This window comes from Megalops cyprinoides, chromosome 18, assembly GCF_013368585.1.
Source record: "Megalops cyprinoides isolate fMegCyp1 chromosome 18, fMegCyp1.pri, whole genome shotgun sequence".
Lineage (NCBI taxonomy): Eukaryota > Metazoa > Chordata > Actinopteri > Elopiformes > Megalopidae > Megalops > Megalops cyprinoides.
In genome coordinates this window covers 19728214-19754563 of record NC_050600.1, presented here as the reverse complement: position 1 = coordinate 19754563, position 26350 = coordinate 19728214, and the positions used below count along the sequence as shown (strand labels likewise).

Here is a 26350-nt window from a genome sequence, read left to right as displayed (position 1 = left end):
GGTTGTCTTGACGGTGTCAGTCACAAAGTATGTGAGACAAAACTGACACCGTCAGAGACGCATCCCGAAAGCAGAACAGGATAACAGCGTTATTGCTCAGCAAGTCCTGAGGTGGGATTAGGAGGCAGGCGCTTTATCTCCTGCTGCACCAGAAATATTTTCTGTGTTAAAATATTCATTACAGCGTTCCTCACAAATAATATCACCCTCTATTTTAAATTACCGGTAGTATAGTAGCTTTGACACCACTGAACGCGAAAATTGAATTTATTAGCAGTTTGTACACGCATCTCAACTCAGTTTAATTTGTGTTTATAGAGTCTTCACGGAAAGGACAGACTGTCAGCAGAATTGGCTAGCTTCCCTCGGTTCGGGTTGACGTTGGACAGAAAGGAGACGTATGGATTCTGCTGAATGTGTGGAAAGGGCTCACACTCTCTCGGACAGTGCTGGCCCTCGGGCGGGGAGCATTACCCCCTCTGTACTGAGTGGATGGAGTTCTCTGCTCCTTCGAGATGTGGAAAGCAAACCTTAATGCTGATCCTGGAGATTCCTAATGGCACTTTGGCTGCTGCTGATGCACACAGCCATTGATTTTCTGCAGGCTGCCTGGGTGGGGGTGGGGGTGGGGGGGGGTGCTCCTTTTTTGACAAAGCCCTGTAGTCAGTCCATTGAATGATTGATTACTATGTACAGCATCCGCTGTGCATGTTTGGGTCCTGCTTGTGTGAGATATGATTGTGTTCTGAGTTTGTAGCACTGAAGGGTTTGGAAGTTGTCTGAGGTAAATCTTGTTCGTTTCATTCTGCCTATCCTGTGTTCATTGGCGTGTTTATCTCGCAGAAGGCTTTGAATCTGTGTCCTAAGAGACTCGTTTGCCCTTGGTTGTGTATGAGCGCTCTGAGCCGGTGACTGTGGAATACGCTTTAGAAGCAAACTCCATTCAGGGAGATTTGCTCCCAGTATTCTGTGTGAATTAAAGAACTAGGAAAGAACTTCAGGGAAGTAGGAAGCAGACCTCAATGCATTGCTCTGTACGAGATTAAATGGATGATTAATGAACAAGTGGATGCTGTCAGTAGTAGCGGGAATGGATGCGATATGTGGAATTACATTGCATTACATTATTCATTTAGCAGATGCTCTTATCCAGAGAGTCTTACATAGGTTACAGTTACATGTTATCCATTACATGTTATACAGCTGGATATATATGAAGGCAATTCTAGGTTAGGTACCTTTCCCAAGGGCACAGCTGGTTACCAGCACAGCTGGTTACCAGCACTGCTCCTTACTATTATGCTACGCTGCCGCCCACGGAATGAACCACAAGGTGTCCTGTGTCCGACCACTGTGCCAGTAATGGCCACAGAGGTTCAGAAGACTCGCATGGGTTCACTTCCCGAATTGTTTTGCTTATAGTATGCTGTGTTGGGAGGGCGGCTCTGGTGGGGAGAGAAAGCTGGGCTTTGAATTACACAGTAATGGTGAGGTCGCAGCGTGACCTGTGCCGTCACACGCTCGGGTTAAGTCTTTGGACCAACTGCGACTCGGCAGCCCACCGAGCGCCTCAAACGTGAAGCTATCTGGGTCCCACATACCTAGACTTCCAGGAAATCCGCTGCTTACGTGGGGATAGTTTTCCTCACAAGCGGTTGTTGTACCACTCTGTACTTTTGAGTGTGTTTGTGTCCACGTCCGCTTAGTGTTTAATCTGCTTACTAGGCCGAATCGACACGCACCCACATGGGAACAGTGTCAGTTCACTCCTTGCGCCACTCTTGGCGGAATAAGTTAATTCTGCATCCCTTAATACCCAAGTCCTTAATACCCCATGTATTACGTATAACGTTTTACAATAACCTCTGGAGAACTTGATTTAAAAAAAAAAGAAAGAAAGGTGTTTTTGTTCTGTACCTGTAAAGCAGCATATTATCTGCTGTGTCGCATGCTCAGGCTTTAGCTTTCAGTAGCGTAGTTAGCTCTGACTTCATTTGCACTGGTGGTTTGCCCTCTGCTCTGACTACACAGTGCGCAGGTAGTTTGGTGGCATTTGACATATCTAGTAGAACAAACACATTTAAAAATTAAAAGCACAAACTAATTTGATGTAGCCAATGTCTTGAATATCAGGGTAAGGTAAACGGGAGGAGATTTTTTTTGTTTCTCAGAGAACACTCCTCACCGCCTTGTAAATAATTTTAACAGCATGGGGTATATTTTTGCTCCTAGCTCAGGATTGGCAGCACAGCATGTGCTGTTTTGGGAGGCCAGTGCTTTCCTCCTACATGCGGAGAAATACGGGGGTGTGTGTGCGCATGCTGAAGCCTCTTATGGATACAGCCTCTCCTGCTGCTTCCCTGAAAATCTGCAGGTGCGCGGGCCCGGGCCGTGACTGCGGGGACCGGTGGATGGGCGGGCTGACGTTGTCATTAGGGCTGCGGCTGAAGACAGATAAGCGGGACTCTTTGTCTCTTTGTTCATATATCATGCATGTGTCAAAAAAGAACCATACCACCTGCCCACTGACAACCAGATGATACTAGCCTATGCAGTAGACACAGCCTAATTTTAACTGTTTCAAAAGTGATATTTAATGTGTCATCTCCTCTGCTTTTGTATTCGAGGGCAGTCACAACAGTAATTTTTCAGCACTGAGAATTGGGGTCAGGAAAGGAGAAGTAATGGTCAGGCTATCAAAGCATCTGACTCTCTGGTTCCTCAAGTGAATTTAAAGGCTTTGTAGTGGAAGCCTTGACCACAAACTTTGTTCCGCTTACTGAAAGCAGATGCATCTCTGCTTTGAACAGCTGTTTGTAGCTCATGCTGAAACTGATAGAGGAAGGGTCTGAAAATAGACGTGTTTAGAAACAGCAGAATGACATCTTTTTTTTCCCCTGCTGTTAAGTACTTTTGTATCTTTGGGCAAAAGATCAGAATGCAGCTGTAAATATTTTATTAAGCAGACAGGCAGTTTAGGGCAAGCTTTCAGATTTACAATCTTCGGCATGTACAGCCCTCGGGGTACGGTTTTATCAGGTTTTCAAAATTTGATTTTGAGTGTTCAACAATATGACCACAATTAGCCATCTAATTGCGGTGCTTAAAAGGCCATTAATCCAACATGGCTTGAATTGAACCAAACCCCCTAGGTTTGTATAGACAAAAGGGACTTGGTTTAATGGCCTGTAAAAACGGTAGACAGGGAGCTGTGTTTGTAAGCGGGCTGCTGGTTCAGACCTGTGGTAGGATGCCGCCGCTGTCAGTACCATCAGTATGGAGTGCCAGCAGTTCTACATATGATTATTAAATGCTTATGAAGTGTCTCTTCACGGACGCTGTGCCTTTTTGTTTGCAACTAGTCTTTTGTTGCGCTGACTCATTGCGTCTTGTTCATTTTCGACCAGTGACGCAAACCATCGGGTAGGCGAACAACCCTTGTCGCTTATCCAAAGGACATGTGCCTGAAAAAGCTTGATGTCAAGACCCGAGGGGTTATTGCCGAACCCTCACGTTGTGTAGCCATCTCCGTTTTGGCCGAAACACGTTGACTCAAGGAGTGGTAAACAGCTGCAAGTTTCCCAGCTCAGTCTTATTTCCCCCTCCTGTTCGGTAAGCTTTCCTCACAGCTCGTTTCCAGCTCTCTCCCCTCTCAGCATGGGCCGTGCGCGTTTTGATGTCTCAAGTTTAGGAGGAGCTGCCGCTGGAGTCGTCTCTGAAACCGAACAGCTGACCTACTTTTACGAAAAAAAGGTAGAATAAGTGCTCCAGCCTATACCAAATTGGGAAAGTTTACTGAGAGGAATTTTTTTTTTTTGGAACTTATAAGAAAAGTTAGTGCAGCAAGTACTTTGGGAGCTTGAAAGATTTTGCTTCATAAAATATTGATTTGCTTGCATTTTCACTGATTGATCCAGAAGCTCTCTGCAGGTCTGGTTATGTCATCTCTAATGCAGGCCTTTTCTGGGGCACAAAGCAGGCCTGTCAGCGCAGGGAGAGCAGGGTGACCAGGTGACTCCGGTGTGCAAGCTCCCCTTGTGATCGCTGGTCACATGGTCACAGCATGACCTCCGTGCGGCTTTCTCCAGAGGATCAACTGGCGTTTGCTGTCTGCAGAGCGCCACCTCGCAGGGATAAATGGGAACAACCCTCTCTGCGTGCTGAAGTGATTCTGCCCTCCCGCTTTTGCGGTTTGTCGCTAATTTTTACCCCTCACATTCGCACAGCTGTTTTTGTTTTGTTGCTTACACATTACGAGTCTGGCGGTCGCCGCGATTAATGAAGCGCGCGATGGTAGCAAAAAGGCGTGACACATTGCGACATTTCCTTCTCAAAGTACATCTCATCAAGATTAAAACTAGCCCTGAGCTGAGGTAATGAGACAGCTCTCAGTGTCGGTTGCTTTAATGTGTCAGCTTTTTTTCCTCCCTCCTGTGTAGGCCGTGATTTTTCGTTTTGTGCGCGGCGTTCTCCTGTCTTGAGCAAGCGTGGGATTGAACTGCTGCCGCTGACCGTGGAACACCCCCACACTCAGACGCTTCAGGCTGATTGGCTGACAGCTAAGAGAGAGAGAACCCCAGCTTCAGGGGAAACTCAAATAAAGGTGGGAGCACAGGAGAGAGAGAGAGGGAGGAAGAGAAGGGAACAGAATGATAGAGGCAGAGAGGAGGAGGTGTAGAGAGGAGAGGAGTAAGGAGGGAGAGAGGAGGGAGGTACAGAGGATGAGAGGAAAGGAGGTGGTGAGAGTGGAAGAGGACTGTGGAGAGGGTGAGGAGGAAGCGCAATCGGCTCGCCTTTATCTCGCCTTGTGTTTCCACCGAAAAGGCGCCGCGTCTCAAAAATAGAATCAAACGGCAAAACTAACGGCGCAGCTGCACACTAATCAGCCAGTGGGCCGTCTCCTCTCTGCGCTTTCCCTCACGCTCCCACCAACCTGATCTTTTCTGTGACAGATTTTCTTTTTCCTCCGCGCCCCCCCTCCCTCACTCCCTCCCTCCCTCTGTCCCTCCCTCTCCTTTCATCAGGCGGCGAGAGCGTCTCTTTCTCTCTCGCTCGCCGAGCGTTCCCGGGCAGAGCGCTCTCCAGCAGGGCGCCCTTTGAGAGCTCTGTGAAGGGGCTCAGTCAGAGACCGCGCGCCCTCGGCGCCCTTTGATACAGCGGCAGCCTCGAGTGGTGAAACATCGTTAGCGCGCCGTCTTTGAGGCAGATGCACAGATAGGCGCACAGAAGCACGAAATGCAAAGACGCCCCCGTGCTCTCTGTCACAGGACCCTGTAGGGGGCGCTCCCGGTGCAGAGACTGTGGCGGGGGAGGTGGCGTCGCACCCCCTCCTCGGGGACAGAGCTGACAAAGGGGCCATTGTGGCTCTGGTCCCAACCCCCCCCCCAGGCAGCTTCGGCGGGGCCCCGCTCCTCGTGACGCTCACCGCTGGGGGGGAAATTAGCGGTTGTCAAAGCACAGGGCGCGGGCAGGAAGAGCCTTCCTGCTCCGAGTCGGGCGGGGCGGGGCGGAGGGGCGGAGCCCAGCTGCAGGGGCGAGGAGGGGGGAAAATTGGATTTGAATTGGTTTTGGTAGAATCTGACTATCTTCGCCCCCCCGTCACTGAAAACAGCTCACATATTACCCCCACCCGCCTACCACCCCCTCCCATCCCCGAAAGGATGTAATCCAGAGTAATTATACCCTCACATGGACCCCTGTATAAAGAGCGAGGAGTGCCTCTCTCCCCCCTCTCTCACCGCTCTCTCAGCACTGCTCTCTGGAATTCCTACTGTTTGATGGCAGGGGAAGAAACAGGATAAAAGAAAATTGGCTGACAAAAAAGGGCTGATGAGGGGGGAAAAGGGACAATATCCCCCCTGCCCAATGAGAAAAGACCGAAGAGCCCGTTTCCCAGAAGTGCTCCTGCGTTGAAACGCATATTAATGACCACCGTGAATGAAAGCTCTGTGGTGTATGATTTCCACCACATCAATGGCCCCGCCGTTCCTCATAAGCGAGAGCGATCGGGCTTGTTCCGATCTTGAGGTCTGAGCTGTTTACACTACCTCATGCCTGCTGGCAAACATAAGCCTGCTTCCTCCTTTACGTAAAGTATGATAAACTTTGCGTTTGATATCAGCTGGCTGATCTGCGCTCCTCCCTGCTCTGCAGTTCACACAAAGCCAGGTTAATGTGCCTTTCCTTGCTCGCTGCATTCAGTAGCCTCTGAGCGTGTACTTTCAGCCCAAAATCCCTGGTTACCCTTCTGATTGTTTTTTAGCCAGCCACAGGAAGTCAGGGATTCTTGAAATCAACCTGTGACCCGCTGACAGTTGGAAACCGCAGAGAACTGTGGGAGAATGTGGAGGAGCTCTGCCAGCAAAAATTAAACATGATTATTGTAGCGCCGTCCGGCTGGTTGGAAATCCACCAGGTTTTGCATGCTGAAGAAATTCCAAACACAGACTTCTTCTACAGGCTGTAAACTCTCCACAGCGACAGCCATGCTGCTATTTAAAGTCCAAATTCATACATTTTTTTCCCCGTTGGTGCTCTGAATGCTTAATACTGCTGATGTGGAAATATGCCATTTATGTTAAAAAAAAAGAAAAAAAAAAAAGGGAGGCATCTCCCTCATTTTTTGCTCCTTCAAAAACTACATTGCTCTCGAGCCAGGACCAGCTGTATCCCAGATGATTCTGTCACGTATTCATTTTACAGTTAGTGCTGTTTGTGCATTAAAGTGAACATTTTATTTTTTTCCAGAATATTCCATAGAGGTGTTAATCCACAACATTTAGCGTATGAAGTATTATGGCCCATATATGCTAATGGGAGTTGTCTGCATGTGTGAAACCTTTATGAGTTTCAGTGTCAGCCCTGCCGGGCAGGGCCTCTGAAGCCTGCAGCGGCTTCATCCATTTCAAAGCAAGCATTGATTTTTAATAGGACACCTTTCACGAACACAGCCCTCTCTCGCAGCGGGACCCTCACACGCTGGGCTTCAGCAAAGACTCCAACTGCCACCTCTGACTGGGCACTGAGGGAAAATGACATTTGACCCTCCCACTTCCTGTCTGCAGGAATCTGGTCACAGTCAGTCCCTGCACACATACACATACACACACATATGCCTACACAGGAGGCACACAGACTTCCGTTATTGGCATAGAGGCTGTAATACTGACTGTGCTCACACAGTAGGCTGGTACACTGTCTGGGCTCATACAGTAGGCTGGTACACTGTCTGGGCTCATACAGTAGGCTGGTACACTGACTGGGCTCATACAGTAGGCTGGTACACTGTCTGGGCTCATACAGTAGGCTGGTACACTGTCTGGGCTCATACAGTAGGCTGGTACACTGACTGGGCTCATACAGTAGACTGGTACACTGGCTCACTGAGCAGACTCTATGTGTGTATTTGTATTTTGTAGCAAGTGGTATAGACTGCTGGAGATCCACTCTCTTGTTGTCAGTTTAGTTCTTCTGCCAGCGTTGGTTCGTATGTGAGATTGAACATGTCGTCCTCTGTGTGTGGACGGGCAGGTTGCCCCTGGTCACTGGAGCTCAGCTTTTGTGACAGACTCTTCTGGTCTGACTTCACAAGTTCCCTCATGACGCACTTTTGACATAGAATTTGAGGAACTCTAGTTTATTCGCTTCCCCAATGATTTTTTTTTTTCCTGTACAGAGGTTGGAGTAACAATAAAAAACACTTGTAAATTATGATGGAAACACTGCATATTTTGGTTATTAGAAGTTCATGAAAAAATGTGTTGAAATGTCTTTGCTGCTGGCTCATGAAGCGATGACCAAGCGAAGCTGGCTCCTTTACCTCACAAGCAACAGCAGGAACACGCAGCACATCAAGCACAAGCTGGTGTGCTGCTGAAATATGTGCAGCAAACGACACCGGGCCCGAAACACCGAGCGACAGTAACGTCAGCATCTCTCTCATCGCCCACGCCGTCCCGCAGAAGTTTGCCATGACGAACGGGCCGGCCGCTCCAGAGCGACGCCGCTTCCCTCTCCAGGGTCTTGCCGGAACATTCCTCCTGTCGTCCCATCTGCATGCGTTTGGCTGTTTGAAGCTGCTCGCCGGCGGTCCGTTTCTGAGAGATGCGTGTCTGCGTGTGTGTGAGTCACTTCTCCGAGGTAATCGTCACGCTCGGTGGAGGATTGCACGTACCGTGCTCCGGCCGAGCCAAAGCCGGCGCCTTTGCAGCGAGGCGTGACCAGACCGCTCCGCTGCAGATGAGCCAAGCTCAAAGCTCAGAGCTCCCTCGGTGGCCGGAGGTCCGGATACGCCTCTGAGCGAGGGCGGGGGGGGGGGTTTGAACCACGGGGGGAGATGTTCGCAGGCCCTCGTCGCCTCCCGGGCTGACCTCAGTCCAAAGCTCTGCCTCGGCGCCTGAAGCCTCTGGCCGTTCTTAGGCCGCGGGCGCGTTGCCTTCCTGTCGTTGGTGAGTCACGTTACGCCGCAGATGGAGAAGGCTGCTTATTTGCATGAGCCGCGGAGATGTTATGTATGCAGTGTCGCGCGTGGCGTCCGGGTATTGTGCCTCTGTGACGGCACACCTGCAGCGGCTGACACAGCTCGCAGAGGCGGAGCTACAGTTTTGCATGGGAAATTAAAAAAGACACGCGGTAACCGCTAAGTCAGAGGGAATGCGGAAGAACACAGAAATTTGAGGCCGGTATCCCAGGTTGTGAATCCCAAACAGCGAATCGGACGCTTGCGTAACGACCTGCAGTTAATGAATAGTCTGCACAATTAAAACACTGCTCTCTAGAAACAAAGAGGGTTGTTGTCTCCGTGAAGGTTGTTTCTGGGTTCCCACCCACAGACTGAAGTTTTATCTTCATTTGTCAAAGCTTTCTCTGGCTTAGAACACACACAAATTCCTCTCTCTTTTGCGGAGGGTGAGAAAATTGTTTTTGACCCCGTTAACAAGCCTTTTAAATGCCAACAAGCATGTAGGCTTTTTCAGATCTTCATCTAATGATCTGACTGGTAGATGGTATTTGATATTTGGGCCCTGTAGACTGCTTTGGAAAGATCTACCTCATAAAAAACTTTGCTGGCCTACTTATGCATACATTCACACATACACAACCACACTGCAACCAACTGTGCAATGGAATGGAATTGACATTGCATCAACATTGCACATTCTACACTGCACTGATGCCCTTTTTTGCACATTTAATGTATATATCCTTTATTTATTTTCTTCTTACACTCTCTGACCTTTTTTATATTTTTTCTTTTTTAAATTCTTGTGTTTTCTTGTGTTCTACTCCTAATGGCACTCATAAGTGGAAGGCAAAGGAAGAATTTCATTGTACAGGGAACTTGTTTCTTTACTGTGCATATGACAATAAAACTTTGATTTGATTTGATTTGATTTTAGTCCATGTTTGGCCAAATCACAATGCACCTTGACCTGTTCTCTGTCAAACTGAATGTAAAACCCTCATGGCAGAGCATGCTGCAGTTAGACTGAATACAGCTCTTCCATCTGTGCAGCAGGTTAACAGTGGTATTCTCCTTGGGGTTTGTGAATGAAAGTGCGTGAGGTGAACAGTCTGAATGTACCTGCTTTCTGGGTTGAGACAGTGGTGATACTCACTCCAGGGGCTAAGCCCTGGGAAGTGACCTGTAATGGCAGTGTACGTAAGGGGACAGTGTACGAATGAAACCACTAAAGCATTTAGAACATTCTCCATGGCAACATGCGCAAAGTAACCTTGAGCACTGAAAAGAAAGGCATGCTTGTTACTATCGCGCTCAAGGTTATGTTCTCGAAACCACGCTTGCGTGTGTTTATATATTCAACAATTATACAGCAATTCAACAACAGTCACCCCCACCGCTCAACACCCATAGCTCACTCGTGCTGTGAACGTTCAGTTTGCGGTACAGCTGTCCTGCATCTGGCCTTTCTGCGGTGTCCGTCAGACCGACCAAGCTCTAAAGTACTACAGGGTTGCATGGTCAGAGTCGGCGTTCTGGTCTGTGGTTTTGGTCACGGTGGTTAATTGTGAACGCGGTCTCAGAACGGCATGAGATCCGTAACCCGGCGGCTGCATGGAGTATCGCCAGTGTTCAGCCGCCCTATCGAAACTGCGCAGTCTGAATGGGACTTTTGTTCTGGCTCCGAGCACGTCCCTGCGGTGAGAGGCTGGGCCACAGCCAGCACGTCAGGTGGCCGAAAAACAGCCAGCCACCTCCGAACTCCCCCGGCTCGTTCTCAGGTGCAGCTCGAGCTTTGGGCTCAGAAAACCCCAGGTTTACCAGACACCCAGCCCCCAAGTCCAGTGCCGTTTGTGGATGCGGCTGAACGGCGACAACCACAGACGCTCAGCAGGATACGATATCGCCAAGCCTCATCTGCTGCTCTAGGTCAGCGTTCGGACTATCAGAATTTGCCCATATTACCCAGGGAACCCTGCTGCTGCAGTTAGGTGCTTTTCAAGCGTACAGACTGTTGCGGAAGAGGCACTGGAGAAGCCTGTGGAGTGTATGAAGTGTTGCGGCCCTGGCAGTTCATTTCATTTTTCCAGATTGGGCTAAAATACTAACAACAGGAATGAATCGACAGTTGGTGGTGCCTGGTACCCTACTGTCATCCATGCTGAAACTTTGTGGGAATTTTTTGGGTACACCAGGCTGAGGCACCACACACCCACACCGGCCTTGATATTGCGGCTGTAATGGCAGCACAGTAGCCTTTGTAATACAGTGATAATGGCACCACAGTGCTCTTCATAATGCAGAACACAGTACCGTAATGCAGTTGTAATAGTACTACAATGCCCTTTGTAATGCAACTGTAATGGCACCACAGTGGCCTTCCTGATGCAGTCACAGTGGCATCAAGACCGTCTCTAAGGCACAGCACTGCATTTTACTGCTGCTGTGTGTTATAAAGCTGCCATGGTCATGCTTTCTGTGGTGGAATGGGTTGATTTGCATCACAGGCCCGCTTGGCCATTGTGACAGGGAGGCTGGCATCATGTACGGCTACTGTCCTCTCAGCCACCCTGAAAATGCCCTCACTGTGGTTTTACACTGCTGTGAGATATCGAATAGCTGTTGGGCCTGAGGGAAGATGCACCACACCATGTAGGAGTAAGTCTCCCCATCCATCACTTCAGCTACACGGGGGGGGGGGTTAACATGCAGCCAGGTGAACATATGGAGCCGAGATGCCCCCATTATGCAGGAGCACCCATGAGGATCCTAAGACGAGCGAGACATGCCGTTTTCTGGGGGGGGTCGCTAATTCGTCGGGCCGCAGCGCGATCGTCCCGCTAACAGCCCCTTGATTGATAGGAGGGGAGCGTTCGGACCTCCGCGTAAGCAAGGCAGCGTCCCGGCTCCCTGCTGAGTCATTTAACTCCCCACGACGCCAGCGCTCGGCTGATCGAGGAACGGACAGAGATCAGCTCGTTCCTTCCCATCCCAATGCATCAAAAGGTCCTTTCTCAGCAGTTAGGGGGCTGTGTTTAGCCGCGCTAATGGAAAATCTGCAGCAGGACTGTTGCTTGCCTTTGTAGGCGTGTTTGGGGCAGCAAAGTGAGATGTGGTTCTGTCTATGGCATTCAGAGATACACCACAATAGGTGCACAGACAGGACAGTCCTGTTAATCAGACATTTCCTTATTTCCTTTCATCTCAGGGTTTTATGAATTCACACCATTCTTCATTTTACACCAAGCCTTTGTATACCTTATAAAAAAAAACCTTACATTGTTAAATAGGAGAAAAAGTAATGCACGAATTTGTGGTTGATTCCAGTTTTACATCTGATTATAAACGGCCAGTTTTCGGATTGTGAAATGCAGTTGTTTGCCTTCACATCCGGTTCTGTACTCTCTCTTTTATTCACGCTGTTAGCCTGTGGTCTCTGCACTGAGTCAAACCCAACGCCAGGCGAAGTCCAGCAGCTGAGGGAGCGCTCGCTTCGCAGGAGGTGTTCGGTGAAAAAAAAAAAAAGGGCTTCCTCGCATTCTTTCCGCGCTGAACGCTTGAGTCAGTCCACATTGCGTAATCTGCCAAAAACACATTTTTGTGGTTTATGTAACTTTTGGCCCAGTTGTGGTTTTTGGTTCAAACGGTGGCTGCAGAGACCCGTTTTTTGATTCCTTTCTCGAGAAAGAAAAAGGTCCAGTCTGACACCTAGTGGTCAGTTCTTGTAACAAGGCGCAGGTTTTCGTCTGAGTCGAATGTTTATCTAAACTTTGAATGTCAAACACTAAACTCTGCAACCTGGTCTGTGGCAATTTTTTGAACATGAACAACCTATCTCATGCTTAAAGGACACTTTCATTTGTGGTATATTTTGTAATCTTTTCAACACTCTTTCTCTGTTCCATCTCAAAATATGAATTTGGGTTTGGCTGTAATTGTCTGTAAGTGATAAGGCATTATCTTTCAAAAATCTCACTGATTATTCTCATTACATTACTGGCATCTTGCAGATGCTCTTATCCAGAGTGACTTGTAGGTTGCAGTTTTATCCATTTACGTAGCTGGGCACTTTACTGAGGCAATTGTGGGTTAAGTACCTCGTCCAAGAGTACAACAGCAGTGCCCCAGCTGGAAATCGACCCGGCAACCTTTGGGATTCGAGCCCTGCTCCTTACCACCATGCTACACTGCCACCCGTTCATGGGCACTGAGTATTTCCCTTAGAAGTGTGATGTTTGACAGTAGTTATTTGTGATGAGTTTAACACCTGTGGACAGGGCGGTGATGGGTGTCCGTGCTGTTGCTGTGCTGTGTGGCTCTGTGATGTGAATCTGCTGAGAAAATTCTCAGTCCCTCTCAGCAGACTCACTGAGTCACTACCCTTCAGGAAGGCTCAGCTGGGACCAAAACTCCTACAGCAGAACCATTGTGCCAAATACTCTCTTACACACTGTCTGTTTTATAAGGAGAGTCCCGCTGGGTTGGGCCTTTGAGACTGAATAAAGGCCCTGTGAATTTGTTTTTATGTGCAGCAATCTGACCATTCAGCAGCCGTCTGTGGACAGTGTTTCGTGCCGCCAGCAGGGGGCAGCGTGTCTTTTGAAATCCCATCGACCGCTAGATAACGGAGGGGCTGCAGCTCATGCGGGCATCAGCTGTGACAAGGAGCACGAAGGAGCAACATTTGCTCTGAAGTCTGGTGGCACTGAAAAATGTGAAAAAAAAGGGCCAGCATGCACATTTGCAACGGGCGCACATTTGTGGATTGTACAAGAGCAGAATTTTTCTCAGTCCCTCTAACACCACTCATTCGATCAGTGTGTGCGCGATGAAGTCTGCGGTGTGTTCGCATGCCTGACTTCATGTAAAACTGTTACGCTGTGCCACCCGCCGGAGACGCTGAGAGAGAAATCCGTGCCTACAGAATCAGTCAAAAGGGTGCACCCATTGCATACGAAGGCGGAACTCTCCATTTTAACCATCTTGTTAGCCCCTTTACTGTAACTAATAGCGGTAGTCAGAATATAGGCTTGTATTGAGTACAGAGCGCACGGCGGCATTTTGGGATTGATTATAATACGTGAGTGTTCTGCGCTGAGTGTGTCTGTAGGCTGTAATGAAAGCTCCCTCCTGCTTCAGAATGCTCTTGTGTGGAGCTCTGTAGATCTGAGAGCCCTCTGTCTGGGTCTCGTGTGGCACTGGCGGCGCTGACGGGGCCGGGTTCGGGAACGCTCTGGGCAGAGAACAGACCGCCTCTTGTCCTTTGCGTCGGGGCGCCCCCTCCATCACCCACGTCACATGACCCTTCCGCTGCGGCGGCACGCTCTCTCTCACCCTCGCGTGCGCGCGCACGCATACACACGCACGGAAAAATAAACCGGGGACTTTTTCCAGTTTGTTCCTGGGCTTGCTCGCCGTAATTACGAGTGCACTGGCGGTCACAGCTTACATCGTGCATTTCAGCCGTTAGCCACGTTACAAAGTTTGTCACAATTGTGCCTATTTAACATGTGCTGGAAGTCCCCATTGTTAGGCCAACAGATTGTTGCCAGCCTTATTGTAAACACAGGATGTTCTGTGACTGCACTGTGCACTGTGCACTCTTGTAGAGGTGGCCCATCCTGCAGTATGTGGCCTTTTTGTGTGTAATTTAAACACTGTGTTCAGTAACGTGCCTGCTCACATGTTTGCCTTTGTTTTAACAGGATCTGGAAATAGTGTACTCCTATCTCCATGGGATGGAAGCCCTATCCAATCTAAGAGAACACCAGCTAAGGTGAGGTCCTGACCTCAGGTCAGCTGTGATTGTGTCATTCATGAATTACACCCGTAACATATAACTGACATATAACGTATACTTATGTGGTCATTGAAATGTCACCAGTTGAGTTTGCGTTGCAGAATAGTGTTCAGAGATTTAGAAACAGACGTAAATGTGATTGCAGTTGTAATGTTATTGTGGTCTAATTCAGTTGTATGAATCAATACCGTAATTTGTCACTGGTAAGCTTGGTTCACAGACCATTAAATGTTGCCCAAGGGAAGACTAAACTTCATGTAGGATATTGATCAGTTTACGCATATGGACAAGGCAAGAGTGTGCAAGCCTCTGTATAACACATTGCTGTATTACTAACCTTGTTATCTGTTTCAGCTAATCAAGTGTGAACACTAGCTTTGTGCTCAGAATCTGATCCCTATAATCTCTCTCATTAAGCTTTGTTCACGTTGGTTCATGAGGATGCTGTTGGCATCACCATAAGTTAAATGTGACAGAGTAGCTGAAAAATAACCAGAAATCCAAACATTTTGTACTTAATTAGGCAGAGGGCCCTTAGACCTTTAGCTGTGAGATTTGTTCGTGACTTGAATTAAAGAGTTACACTTCCCATTCACCCAATACTTCTAATTAATCTTTGCGAGATGCCAAACTCAAAATGTTGTGAAAGTAACAAAATGAGCAGCATGTTATTCATATTCATTCATAGTCAAAGTTAGCAACACCATGTGTCAGAAGAATGCAGTTCTGCAACAGAACAACTTGTTGAAGCTGTAGGGTTAGCGTTGACCCTTCTTTAATGCTGAACTGATACTGAAACACAGCTCTTTTTTAAACATTTATTACGTAACTCCGAGAGAGTTACATCTCGGGGGGGCTGCCCTTCATCCCGTTCTGGCCGACCCCCGCGGCTCCCCAGCCGTCCCCCGAGGCGGTCACATGTCCGTCCGCGCTCCGCAAACTGTTTATCCTGGAGTCGGTTCCCAGCATGCCGCATGCTCGCACATGCGGATTAAGAGTTCGGGGAACGCCTGGGGGATCACATGACCCCCAGGGTCCGGAACATTCCCGGGCGTGACCTTTCGGAGGCCCCTCTGTTCACTTGACTCTCGTACGAGGCGTGCGGAGGGGACCGATATAGCCTGTTGAAAAAAAAATGCACCCCCGAGAGTATTCACGCTCTAAGCCGGCGCCGTATTTTTAACAGCTTTCATTCCGTCCTGTGTTGCGTGCGTGTATTTTCACTGGTGATTTATCATGTTGAACTTGCCTCTGTTCTCCTGTTCTGCATTAGTAAGCAATGAGACATGCTAAACCCTTACCCTCCATTGTTTGAAAGTCCACACCCCCCTCCCTCCTCTGTCGATAGAATTAAGTGGCTAAATCTGGGAAGGGCCTATTACGGGGTCCAGGAATGTGGATGTGTAGGGACTTACTGACTTTGAACTCTCTCCTGAAAAATTACAAAGAATTTCAAGCTCCATGTAGATGTCAAATGCATGCCAGGTTTAAGGGAAACAAATGGTTATTCATGAGAAAATATCTGAACATTTCCTTGAGAAATTGATGAGGTTGGACTGATGTATATTTTCTATGCGGTATAAGGGCCTGGAATCTTGCGTTTAGGCCTGTATAGATGAATCATCCCTAATGAGGACGTTATCAAAAGAGCCATTTAAGGCTTCCTTCTTATCTACCGACGTCTCACTCATTCACATACCACAGAGTCCACTCATTCACGGACTGCCAGCTCATCTGTGTTCGGTCTCAGAAGGGCCGGGTGTTCTTCATCTTTCTGTTTCTTGTTTTCGCAGGTTGATGTGCGAGTCGGTGCGGTACGAGAGGCACGAGGCCAACGAGGTGTTATACTAGTAAGTGTCCCCTTTCTGCGCGCGAGAACAGGATTCAATATGTTCCCATTCCTTCATTCTTTCATTAACTGGCTCGAACGTGGTGTTCCGGAACTTTTCCTCAGAGGGTCCGTCACCTGGACGTGCATTCTGCACCGATCTGCTGATCCTTATCTTATCTGGGTGGGCTAAGGGAGGTCTCGCAGCATGAGGCGATCCCTCCAGATCCTATAGGGACCAGTACATAGACCTCTAGCTGTAATTCTGGGTGACATGTTTAGGACTTGCTTTGATTCTGGAATACTGCCAGCAATTCAAGACAGAAAAGGGAATTATAATGAACACTGTCGAGAAGGAACAACTTATGAAACTTTTTTAAAAAAAAAAAAAAAACAAGAAAGCTCTCCTTCCATGTCTTTCTGGCATAAACTGTTCATGTGTTCGATTCTGGTGCGAGCTTTCATTTTGTGGTTTTCATTTCATTTCATTTTCATTTCCAAAGCAGGATGTTGACACAGACCCTCCTTTTACACTGTGCCAACAGGACGAGCTGTGTTAGTCACAGCATTATCCATACATTTAGGTTTGTAAAGAGGCTTTAAAACTACCTCTTCTGTGAATACAGCCTGTCCTAATATTGCCCTGTGAGTCAGCTGTGATTCAGCGCTTCTGTGAAAGTGAATAAAGAGATGAACAGGTGACCCCCCCCAGACATCCGCTGGGAAAAGAGACCCACTGTGTCAGGTACAGGTCTCGCTGAGATACTTCAGACTTAGTTACATAAAGATGAATCATTTTGTAATGACACTTCAGTGCCATTAAGGTGACGCTGCACGCACTTTATGTATGTGCTTGTCTCTTTCTTTTAGCGTGTCCGTGGAAGGGTTTAAGTGGTCTGAGATGGGTAGGGATTCACTGAAAGTGGTATGAATAGATGCATTTCTCTTTGTGTTGTGGTCAGAAACATAAACGAGCCTCCCTCATTTGAAGTGCTGTGGTCATCCACAGAAAGGGACGATTGGCCGTGAATATATGTCGACGGCAGTGTAGTGTAGTCGTTAAAGATCGAGACCTTGGGGGTTGCAGGTTCCAGTCCTGGGTGGGACACTGCTGTTGTACTCGTGCTGCGTTCTGCACTGTATTTGTACCGCGAGCCACTGACTGTAACTTGGTAAACATCCAGCTGAGCAAACGGACAATATGTGGAAGTGTCAGCTCTGTACATCGGCCTCAGTAAGGGCGCTTCATAAGGACATATACCTCCCAGCGCAGGCGACATCACTGCCATCAGCCGTCTCAAATGTTTGACGTTCGGCCGACTCTCCCTTTTGTCTGCGTCCTTGTGATGAGAGGCCCTGCCTGTTTCCTCTGCCCGCGTTTGATCCTCTCGCTGGCACAAGCTCTCCATTGTTCGGGCGTGGGACATCCTGCCACGGGCCGCGTGGGGTCACCGCAGACCCCCCGTCCCCCCGCCGCGTAGCCAGGGGCACCCCCGTCACCCAGACGGGCGGTCACGGCGATGTCACGCTCCTGTCCTTGTGCTAACAGCCGCGCAGATCCATCTTAGGTGTGAAGGCCTTGTAGTCTGGGCAAAAATGAAGACTGACATCGATTTATTTTTTAATCTGTTGCTAAAGCTGCTATTTTTTTTTCCTGTTTTTGTGCTATTTTTTTGGAAGCTCAGACTAAAGTATAAGATCCATTCCGCTAGCAGAAGGGTCTGGAGTCAGACGTGTTGAAATCACTTAGGCTAGTGCTACATGAGAATGTATCAACCTGGGAAAGTGTTTGGTCTGACACATGAAGCTGTGTGAGGGATATTGACTTGGCTTATATGGTACATCCAAGTATATACTCCCCCTTGGGTTCATTTTAAAAACCCCATTGACACTCAACCCACATGAATGACAGTCTGTTCTTCCATTGTGTAACCCTTCCTTGACATGGAACTGTGATTAAACACATCTCTTAAAATGAGGAGTTTGTGTTTGTGTTAGCGGTTCATCTCTCAAATTTGACTTGTCTTGATATCCAGTGTTGCTGCTGTAATTTAGATTTTTCAAAAACTGTTACAGAAGTAAGCCCTGTTGGTTGTGTCTGCGCTAGCGGTCACGGCGATTACACAGCAGACCGCTGCGATCATTAACGATCTACCCTAAAGTGATCGCATAGCTCCCCCGAATTAAAACAAGCGTTCTGTGCAAAAATGCCGCAAATGAGCCCCTCAGAGGCAGCGGCGAGGGCTCGTCCTCTTCCTTATGCACTTCCATCTCTTTCTGCGGGGGGATAATGAGCAGGAGAGCCCGGGATCGGCCTCCTCATTAGCAGACAAACTTCCCCCGCCACACCGCCGCGTAGAGACAGATTAAACAAAGGCAGTGCAGATGAGAGGGCGGCGCTGAATGCACACTAAGCAATTCCCCTTTTCTCCCCCAGGGTCTCCCCCCCCCCCCGCGTGTTTAAAGGGGTGTCTTATTAGATATGGCAACACGGCCCCGGTTATTCCCCCGCCCCCCCGCGGATATGTCTGCTTGGCTTAGCTCTCATTGGCCGACAGGGAACCCTGCTGCTAGCTCCGGGGTAAGATGGCGAAGGCGTCACTGTGCTGTGCAGGGAGAGTTGAGCGGAGCTTAGCAAGACACGCGTGCTGGGGGCTCCTCCAGCAAGATTACAAATAAAGCCTTCAGGCGAGAGCAGTCTGAAAGCTGCATTCATTTACTCCCCCAGACCCCTCTCTGCTGCGGGTGCTGGACAGCCCCCAACCCCCCCCCCCCAAACCTCCTCACCGGAGATGGAACATTCTAGACCGCGTGGGCATTTTCCGAACGTGCTGTGGGCACACGGTACTTAGCCAGTGAGCATCTTTGTCAAACGCAGTGCGAATGACCTGGACCGCTGTGACAAACACACACGTATCCATTGGACACACACCGCCATTCATGTCACACAGTCGCCAGCATTCAGACCTGCTCCAGCCCTGTCAGTACACGCTCCCCGCAGGCCAGGACAGAGGTAGCTGTGTGTCTGCCGGTTTAATTAAAAAAACCACACCCCCAACAAAGGCGCCAGCCTTACCCCTTTCTCGCCCTTGCCGTCAATGGCCTCCCTTGACCGCTTAATTCCAGCCTCAGTAAAGTGTTTGGTCAGCGCTTCAGGGCACGGCTTGGTGGCCGCCACCCGGCTGCCTGGTCCCCATCACAGCCCCCGCTTGTGTGACACGACAGTGAAGGGCTTCATACACCTCTCTGCCCCCCCACCCCCTCTGCACGGCTGGGGACAGGTACTCAAATCAGCAGCAGCTAGCGAGAGGCTTTCCATTATTTATCTAATTTACTTTCACCCTCCCTCTGAGCGTCTCGCATATGAGGTATAAACCTGCCATCCCAAACGCCACATCAGAGTCATAAACCTCTGGAAGACCCCGTTTTAAACTCCCATAATTCATCTGGCTTTTTTTGGAAGTCACATGTCCCCCGTTTGCACTAGCACTGCTCTCTCAGGTGTGCAGGAGAGGGGGGAGGAGCAAACATCTAAATTCTAAATAAGCCGTGAAGGCACTCCCCAGTGAGAGGAACTCAAGAGCTCTTCAAAACTAAATGGAATCTGCTGCAGTGTTGCTCTTGTGCCAGTTTTGCAGCGTTGCTGTTTGGTATGCGTCTGTTGTTTTGAAAGATAAACAGGATGAGAAGTATCTTCACATTGTGTGTAGTTAACCCTTCAGAGTCCAGGACCTGCCTGTGCAGCAGAGTTGATCTGAAATGGGGACGTGGGTTATACAGAGATGGCGTACAGGAGCTGTGGGCGAAGCAACCAGAAAACCGAAATCAGGCTCTGAGCTCTGTACCCAAATTTATGTTAAGATTTGCTGTTCTAGGATGGATTGAGTGGTAATATTCTGCCCCCCCCCCCCCCCCCCTTTGCACTGTAGTCACACAAGTGCACCTGCACATCTGTCACAGGCTGCAGGGTCTGCACAGACTGCACAGATTAGCACAGGTGCCCCCTTGGCATCTTACACTCCGCTTATTGGTCAGAATTCTATGGACTACATCTCCCATGAAGCCTTGTTCTTGGTGAGGGAGAGAAGAGGCTGACGGCGCTGCTGTGTTGCCCGCCCTCCCGCTGGCCCTGCCAGACTGTCAGTGCTGTGAGTGTGTGGCGTGGCTACGGGGCAGGGCTATACCCCGTTCTGCACCCTCCTCGCTAGCATCTCCTGGCATCCTGTCCCCTTGCTCCTCGCCAGCTCTACGCTGTTGCCGAAAAGCGGTACGTCCGCACCTCGTCCTGACCTGCTCACCGAGGTTTGTATGCAGATCAGGGGGAATACATTGGGCTTTGAGGGACGAAGAAAAATGCCAGTAGATTGATGGCAGCTTGTTAGGATTGAGTTGCAGTTACTTTATTAGCAACTACCCTACACCATTAGCGGCATCATTACATGAATGTTTTAGCTGTGCTTTTACCTGAAGCAGTGTTTTAGTAGTACAGCTAAAAGTGACAGGTGCTACTGGAACATCGAAACGATACTAGTCTTTCATTTCATGTGTCATTATAGTAATGATTCAGTAATAATTCACAGCCAAGAAAACACCTGTTTCACATGTCTAGGCCACCTGTCAGACACGACAACACAAATAGCATAATTGAGGTAAATTGGCTTTTAAAGGGACCGCCAAAGAGTTCCACAACAACCTGAAAATGGTTCAGAAATTACTTCCATTAGTGTGATTTTACCGTGTGTCTTACTTTCAGTGCTGTCATGATATCGCTGAAATGAACAGCGCTACCAGCTGTTGGAAAGATGACCTGACCAGTATCCCGCGGCTCTGATTCCAAAGTACGGTTTAATCCACTGGGAACAAGCTGGCCTATAATAATAGTCATTCGATATGGGGGAAGGCTCGAAAACCAATTCAAATCCCCCCCCCCCTACACACATACCCCCCTCCCCAATCACAGGCATAGTCCTAAGTTAAAAGATGAATATGCATGTTTTGAAGCACTTATGCCATCAGAACCATCAAAAATCAGATTTGAATCTCTTTTCTAATGTATTCTGAGGTGATGGTTTGACCAACATTAGTTGACCAGCTGTAATGAAAGGGAACACTTAGGTGTGAGTCTGTCAGTCCATAATGACATCACGTGAAGTCTTCCTGATATCCCACCAAAAACAGTTGAAGGGTGACAGTTTTAGAAAGAGTTGTAAGATATATCGCCCCCTTCTGGGTGAAGTTCAGTATTTTTCCCTGACTTCCCAATAGCCTTTTGAATTTCCTATGAACCGAGGTGAGATAATTGTAAAATCGCCGTTTGTCCCTTGTTGTGGTTAGAGGCCCCTCCCCCTTCCTCTCCGCTGGCGCTAAACGGCTCCCAGGGGTATTCCAGCCGCTGCGCGCGTTTGATAAACATTTCAAAAGGTTGTCGGCGGGCGGATGACCCAGTTCAGTCAGGCAGGCGCGGCTCGGCGCTCAGCGCGGCTCGGCGCTCGGCTCTCCCGCGTGGCGGCAGGCCCCGTGTGATTAATATTTCACCCGCACCGCCTCCGACGGGGGCGAGGAGCGTCAGCGGAACCCGAGACATCCCGTTTCCAGCGCCGGGGAGAGCGAGGGCCGTGGGCGTGTCGAGCCGGCTCATTAGCATGACGACGGGGGGGGGCGTGGAGAAGGGGAGAACTATGGGTAATTGAGCTCTTTAAAAGAGATCATCTGGTACATACTGTGCTCTTCATGAGCAAATTGAGTACTTCACGGCAATGAAGTGTGTCTGTGTGTGTGTTTCTATATGTGTGTGTGTGTGTGTGTGTGTTTGTGTGTGTTTGTGTGTGTGTGTGTGTGTGTGTGTTTCTTTGTGTGTGTGTGTGTGTGTGGGTTTCTTTGTGTGTGTGTGTGTGTTTCTATGTGTGTGTGTTTCTTTGTGTGTGTGTGCGTGCATGCGTGTGCATGCGTGTGTGTGTGCGTGTGTGCGCGTGTGCGCGTGTGCGCGTGTGCGCGTGTGCGTGTGTGCGTGTGTGCGTGCGTGTGTGCGCGCGCGTGTGTGTGGATGTGTGGATGCTCAATCGTGTACATGTTGGGAGCTGTGTTAAAGGATCCCTGCCTGCCTATAAGGAATAACTTTGTAGTTGTGCTTCCCATTGATCAGGGCATAATGCACTCCAAGGGATCGCACGCAAAGCATGCTACAGAGAACATTCACAGCTTTGAGATGAAAAGGCTGTTCATATACGCGTCTATACAGTTCCACACATTAAACCCTCAGAAATAAGCCCAGAGCTCAACAGTAGCTGAACTGTACATCAACATGACGACTCTAGCCCCATGAAATGGCCTCTCTGTATATGTGGGCAGGTTTGTTTTAATTGTAGTTTGGCCTGACTGATTGTTCATAATGCATTTTTTTTCCCTTTTGCAGCCCGGACGACATCGGCACATGCTGGTATATTCTCCTGTCTGGTTCAGTATTCATCAAAGAGTCCATGTTTCTGCCCAGAAGCAGGTAAGTCAACCAGCACATCTAAGTACTTTAGCAGTAATTTATCAGAGCAAACACTCGTTGTGAAGAAGACATGGGCTCAACATTACATTATAGCTGTGTCCAGGTTCGAGGATACTGTATGTAGCCTGGACTAATCCTTAAGCTAGACTGATTTTTCACTTGAAGTCTGGTGTTTTTGCACTTTGATGTCGTAATACAGGGTGACTTGAATTCTTTCCCTTTAAGGGCCGGCGCCCTTGAACGCCACTTAGATGTTACATTGGTGGAATTAATCAAATGTTCCCTCGGCCCTGAAGATGGCGGGTAAACGAGGCCTCCCCAGTCAGGCAGCGCAAATCCGCGTCCCCGCGGTACCGCTGATGGCACAGCCGAGTGACAGACACGCGTATCGACACTGTGCCACAACTCCATTTACACAAGCTGAACGCTCAGCATGAAACACTCTGAGTATATACTAGTAGCCAGTTTTTTGGGTTCTGGATTAATCTGTGTTTGACAAAAAGGAGCAGGGCACGAGACCGAAAGGTCGCTGGTTCGATTCCCTGCCGGGTCACCACTGTTGTACCCTTGGGCAAGAAACTTAACCCACAATTGTCGCAGTTAACATCCAGCTGTACACGTGGATAAAACTGTAACCTATATAAGTCACTCTGGATAAGAGTGTCTGCTAAACGACCAAAAAGTAATGTAAAAAGTAATGTGGCGGTCTGCGGGGGTAGAGCCAGGACGCTGGATCTGCTGTCGAGCCGTCCCGAGGTGTCGTGGGCTTAAATCAACGAAACACCAAGGAAGGGGGGGCGCCCACCTGACGACCTGCTGTGGCAACCCAGCTCTTGTCCAGCTGAGAGATGTAGCCAAGCCCAGACCGGGCTCAGGGAGAAGGACGGTGATTGAAGGAGGAGAGAAGGAGAGGAGAGAGCGATGCCACTGGCTCACGGATGGTACAGGGCAGAGTACCTGTAAAGGTGGGCCGGTTGCGATGATCACATCGCATTTCGCGTATAACGCAATAACAGTTTATAGCTGTAATCGTAGGCGAGTTTGTCAAGCATTTTGCTGTGTTTTAGCAGGGCGCTGTGTAATGTGGAAGTGCACGAGGCGCGCGCTGCGGTGTTTGAACACGCTGAGGGGGACAGCAGCAGCCGCGCCACCCTGCAGCCTTCCCCTGCCTAATGGACGGAGCGAAGGGGTGCTGAGCTTCATTAGGCCCCATCTGGCGGGGAGATCTCCTGTGATTAGCAGGATCCAGCTGAAAGGGACGCTGGCAGGCCAGCAGGGGGCGTGATTCCCTCTGAACCGAGTGGGGGGGGGGGACCCCTCACTGCCTACAGGACCCCTCACTGCCTCAGTGCAGTGAGGGGTCCTGTATGGTCGTTAAAAATCTCCTGACATTCTCAGTCTGGATCTTCATTTATCTACATTTAATCATCCCCCAGTGTGAACATTGCATAACATTACATCGTTGGCATTTAGCAGACGCTCTTATCCCGAGCGACGTACATAGGTTACAGTTTTTGCATGTCATACATTTATACAGCTGGGTATTTACTGAGGCAATTGTAGGTAGGTTAAGTACCTTGCCAAAGGGTACAGCGGCAGGGAATCGAACCGGCAACCTTTCGGTTACGAGTCCGGCTCCTTACCAGTATGCTACGCTGCCTCCCCGTAAACGTGTGAACTGAACGACCCTCTCCTTCTCCAGCTCATCTGATGTGTGCTTGAGTGTTGCGTGTGAAACTGGGGGCAATGTAGCAAAGTGGTAAGAAGCTGGGCTTGGAACTGATAGGTTGCTGGTTCAAATCCCTGCTGGGACACTGCTGTGGTACCCTTGGGCAAGGCTCCCAACCCAGAATTGCCTAGGTAAATATCCCGCTGTATAAGTGGATAGCGTGTAACAATTATAACCTATGTAGGTCGTTTTGGATAAGACCCTCAGCTTAATGGCAATAATAGAATGTAGTGTAACGAAATAGCAGGCAGGTGGAGGCTACATATTGGTGGACTAAAGGCTCTGAGGTCATGGGAACATTTCGAGGATGTAGAGAAGAACGAGCACGCCGTTATAGTATGCTTCATTCATTCATGCACTCACGTGTTAGTAAGGCTGCTCTTTCAGCGCGTTCGCCTCGATGCCTATGCGGTGCAATTTGGGGCATTTCACTGCCAGCCTTCATCAACAATAGGATATTATGTAAATGAAGCCAAGCAATCACACACCCCGCAATCACGTGCATTTTTAAGGCATGTTAAAGCAGGTGTTCAATAGCAGTCCTCAGCTATGTCATGACACAAATGAATGGAACTCATCATGTATAACAAAGCTCTGTGACATAGACACAGGTCATTACTGCTGTTAATTACCTCCACAGCATAATCATGGTTATTGTTATCATTGCGGCTGTAAATGATTTTAACGAGTAAGATGAAACCAGAGGCGACTTAGCCCACTCTTTTGTGAATAAGGTTTCCAGATCAGCAATGGCGCGCGTATGTTTACTTAGGAAATTTGCTCATCGGAATGAAGTCTCGAAACGGTGCTAATGACCATCTGAACTGATGGAATTGTGGAAGTTATAATTGTGATAATTACTGTCAATGTTAATTACTGTACAGTGTTTTTACTGGCATCCTAATCCATGGTAATATAAAGAGCATTTTTACATGCAAGTGTAGAGCAGAGCACAATGTACGAATTACAGGATTCACAAAGCACAAGCACAGCCAAGCGCATTTACATTCATTTACGTAAGCAAGGTAACTGTTACTTAGAATACTTTGGTGCGACATAAAGCGTAAGTAGATTAAAATGCAGTGCAAAGGGCAATCCAAGCACAAATCGCAAGCATAGCTGCAGCAAATACCAGTATGATTCACAACAGCTTAAGCAAGTTTCACCCATGCAGTGTCTTCAAGCTGAAGGTGCAGGTAATACAATCAGACGAGTGGCTTGTCTGGTTATGGTACAGTGCTGACTCAGCAGTGCATCACATTACCAGCGCAGACCAGACTTTAGGAATCAGAAGTACAGCCTGAAGAGAAGAGGAGACACATACAGGTAGAAGCCAGTGCACCATTTTGCTTTGCCCGTTGAGCGGGTGTGAAGTATTGTCATTTGTGTCATGATGTTAACTGACAGGTGTGCAAGATACTGTCAAGTTCAAATCCACTTTTATGCTTGCATTAAGGCAGAAAAGTGTCAAAAATGAAATACATTTTTGTTAAGTTCTATATTAGGAATAACCTTATTTTATAATTACTGAAGGTGTGGGTGACTTCCCTTTAATGTGCCAGTGTAGAAGGAGTATATTGGGAAGGCACGCATTCTTTCATCAAGATTTTCATTTTTATTAAAAAAAAGGGGTTCCACTGGGAACCTGAGCACATTTTAATTTCGCTTCACTTCACTCAGCAGACGCGTAGCATTCACAATTGGTGAACGATATATTAAAAAAGCCAGTTTGATAATGAGCTAAAGATGACGTCAGACAAGCTCAAGAAGCAACGTGTCGACCCCGACACGGGGCCCTCATCACACTAACACTCAGGTCAATTACACAATCGATACAGATCAATAACACGGCATTGTGTGTCCACCGCTGTAAAGTTCAGCAGCAGACCGGTTTGCGGTCACCGTCAGGGGTCACGGAGGTGACACATTACAGTGACCGCTCCCAGCGCAGGGCTCCCATGAGTCTTCAGGCCACGCCGCGGCTGGATCAGAGCTCCGTGACAGGCCAGCGTCGAACGGCGCCCAGGAAATCAGTT

General features: G+C 48.7%; 1 protein-coding gene across 3 annotated transcripts in view; it reads left to right on the top strand.

Annotated features, from left to right (window-relative positions):
- Positions 1 to 26350, top strand: part of LOC118792934 (rap guanine nucleotide exchange factor 2-like) — a 91506-nt gene that overhangs the window by 14723 nt on the left and 50433 nt on the right. For all 3 annotated transcript variants that reach the window (XM_036550798.1, XM_036550799.1, XM_036550797.1), the window contains exons 2-4: positions 14167 to 14237; positions 16055 to 16111; positions 22502 to 22585. In XM_036550798.1, coding sequence (XP_036406691.1) covers positions 14167 to 14237; positions 16055 to 16111; positions 22502 to 22585 — 212 coding nt within the window. The remainder of the gene's footprint in view (positions 1 to 14166; positions 14238 to 16054; positions 16112 to 22501; positions 22586 to 26350) is intronic.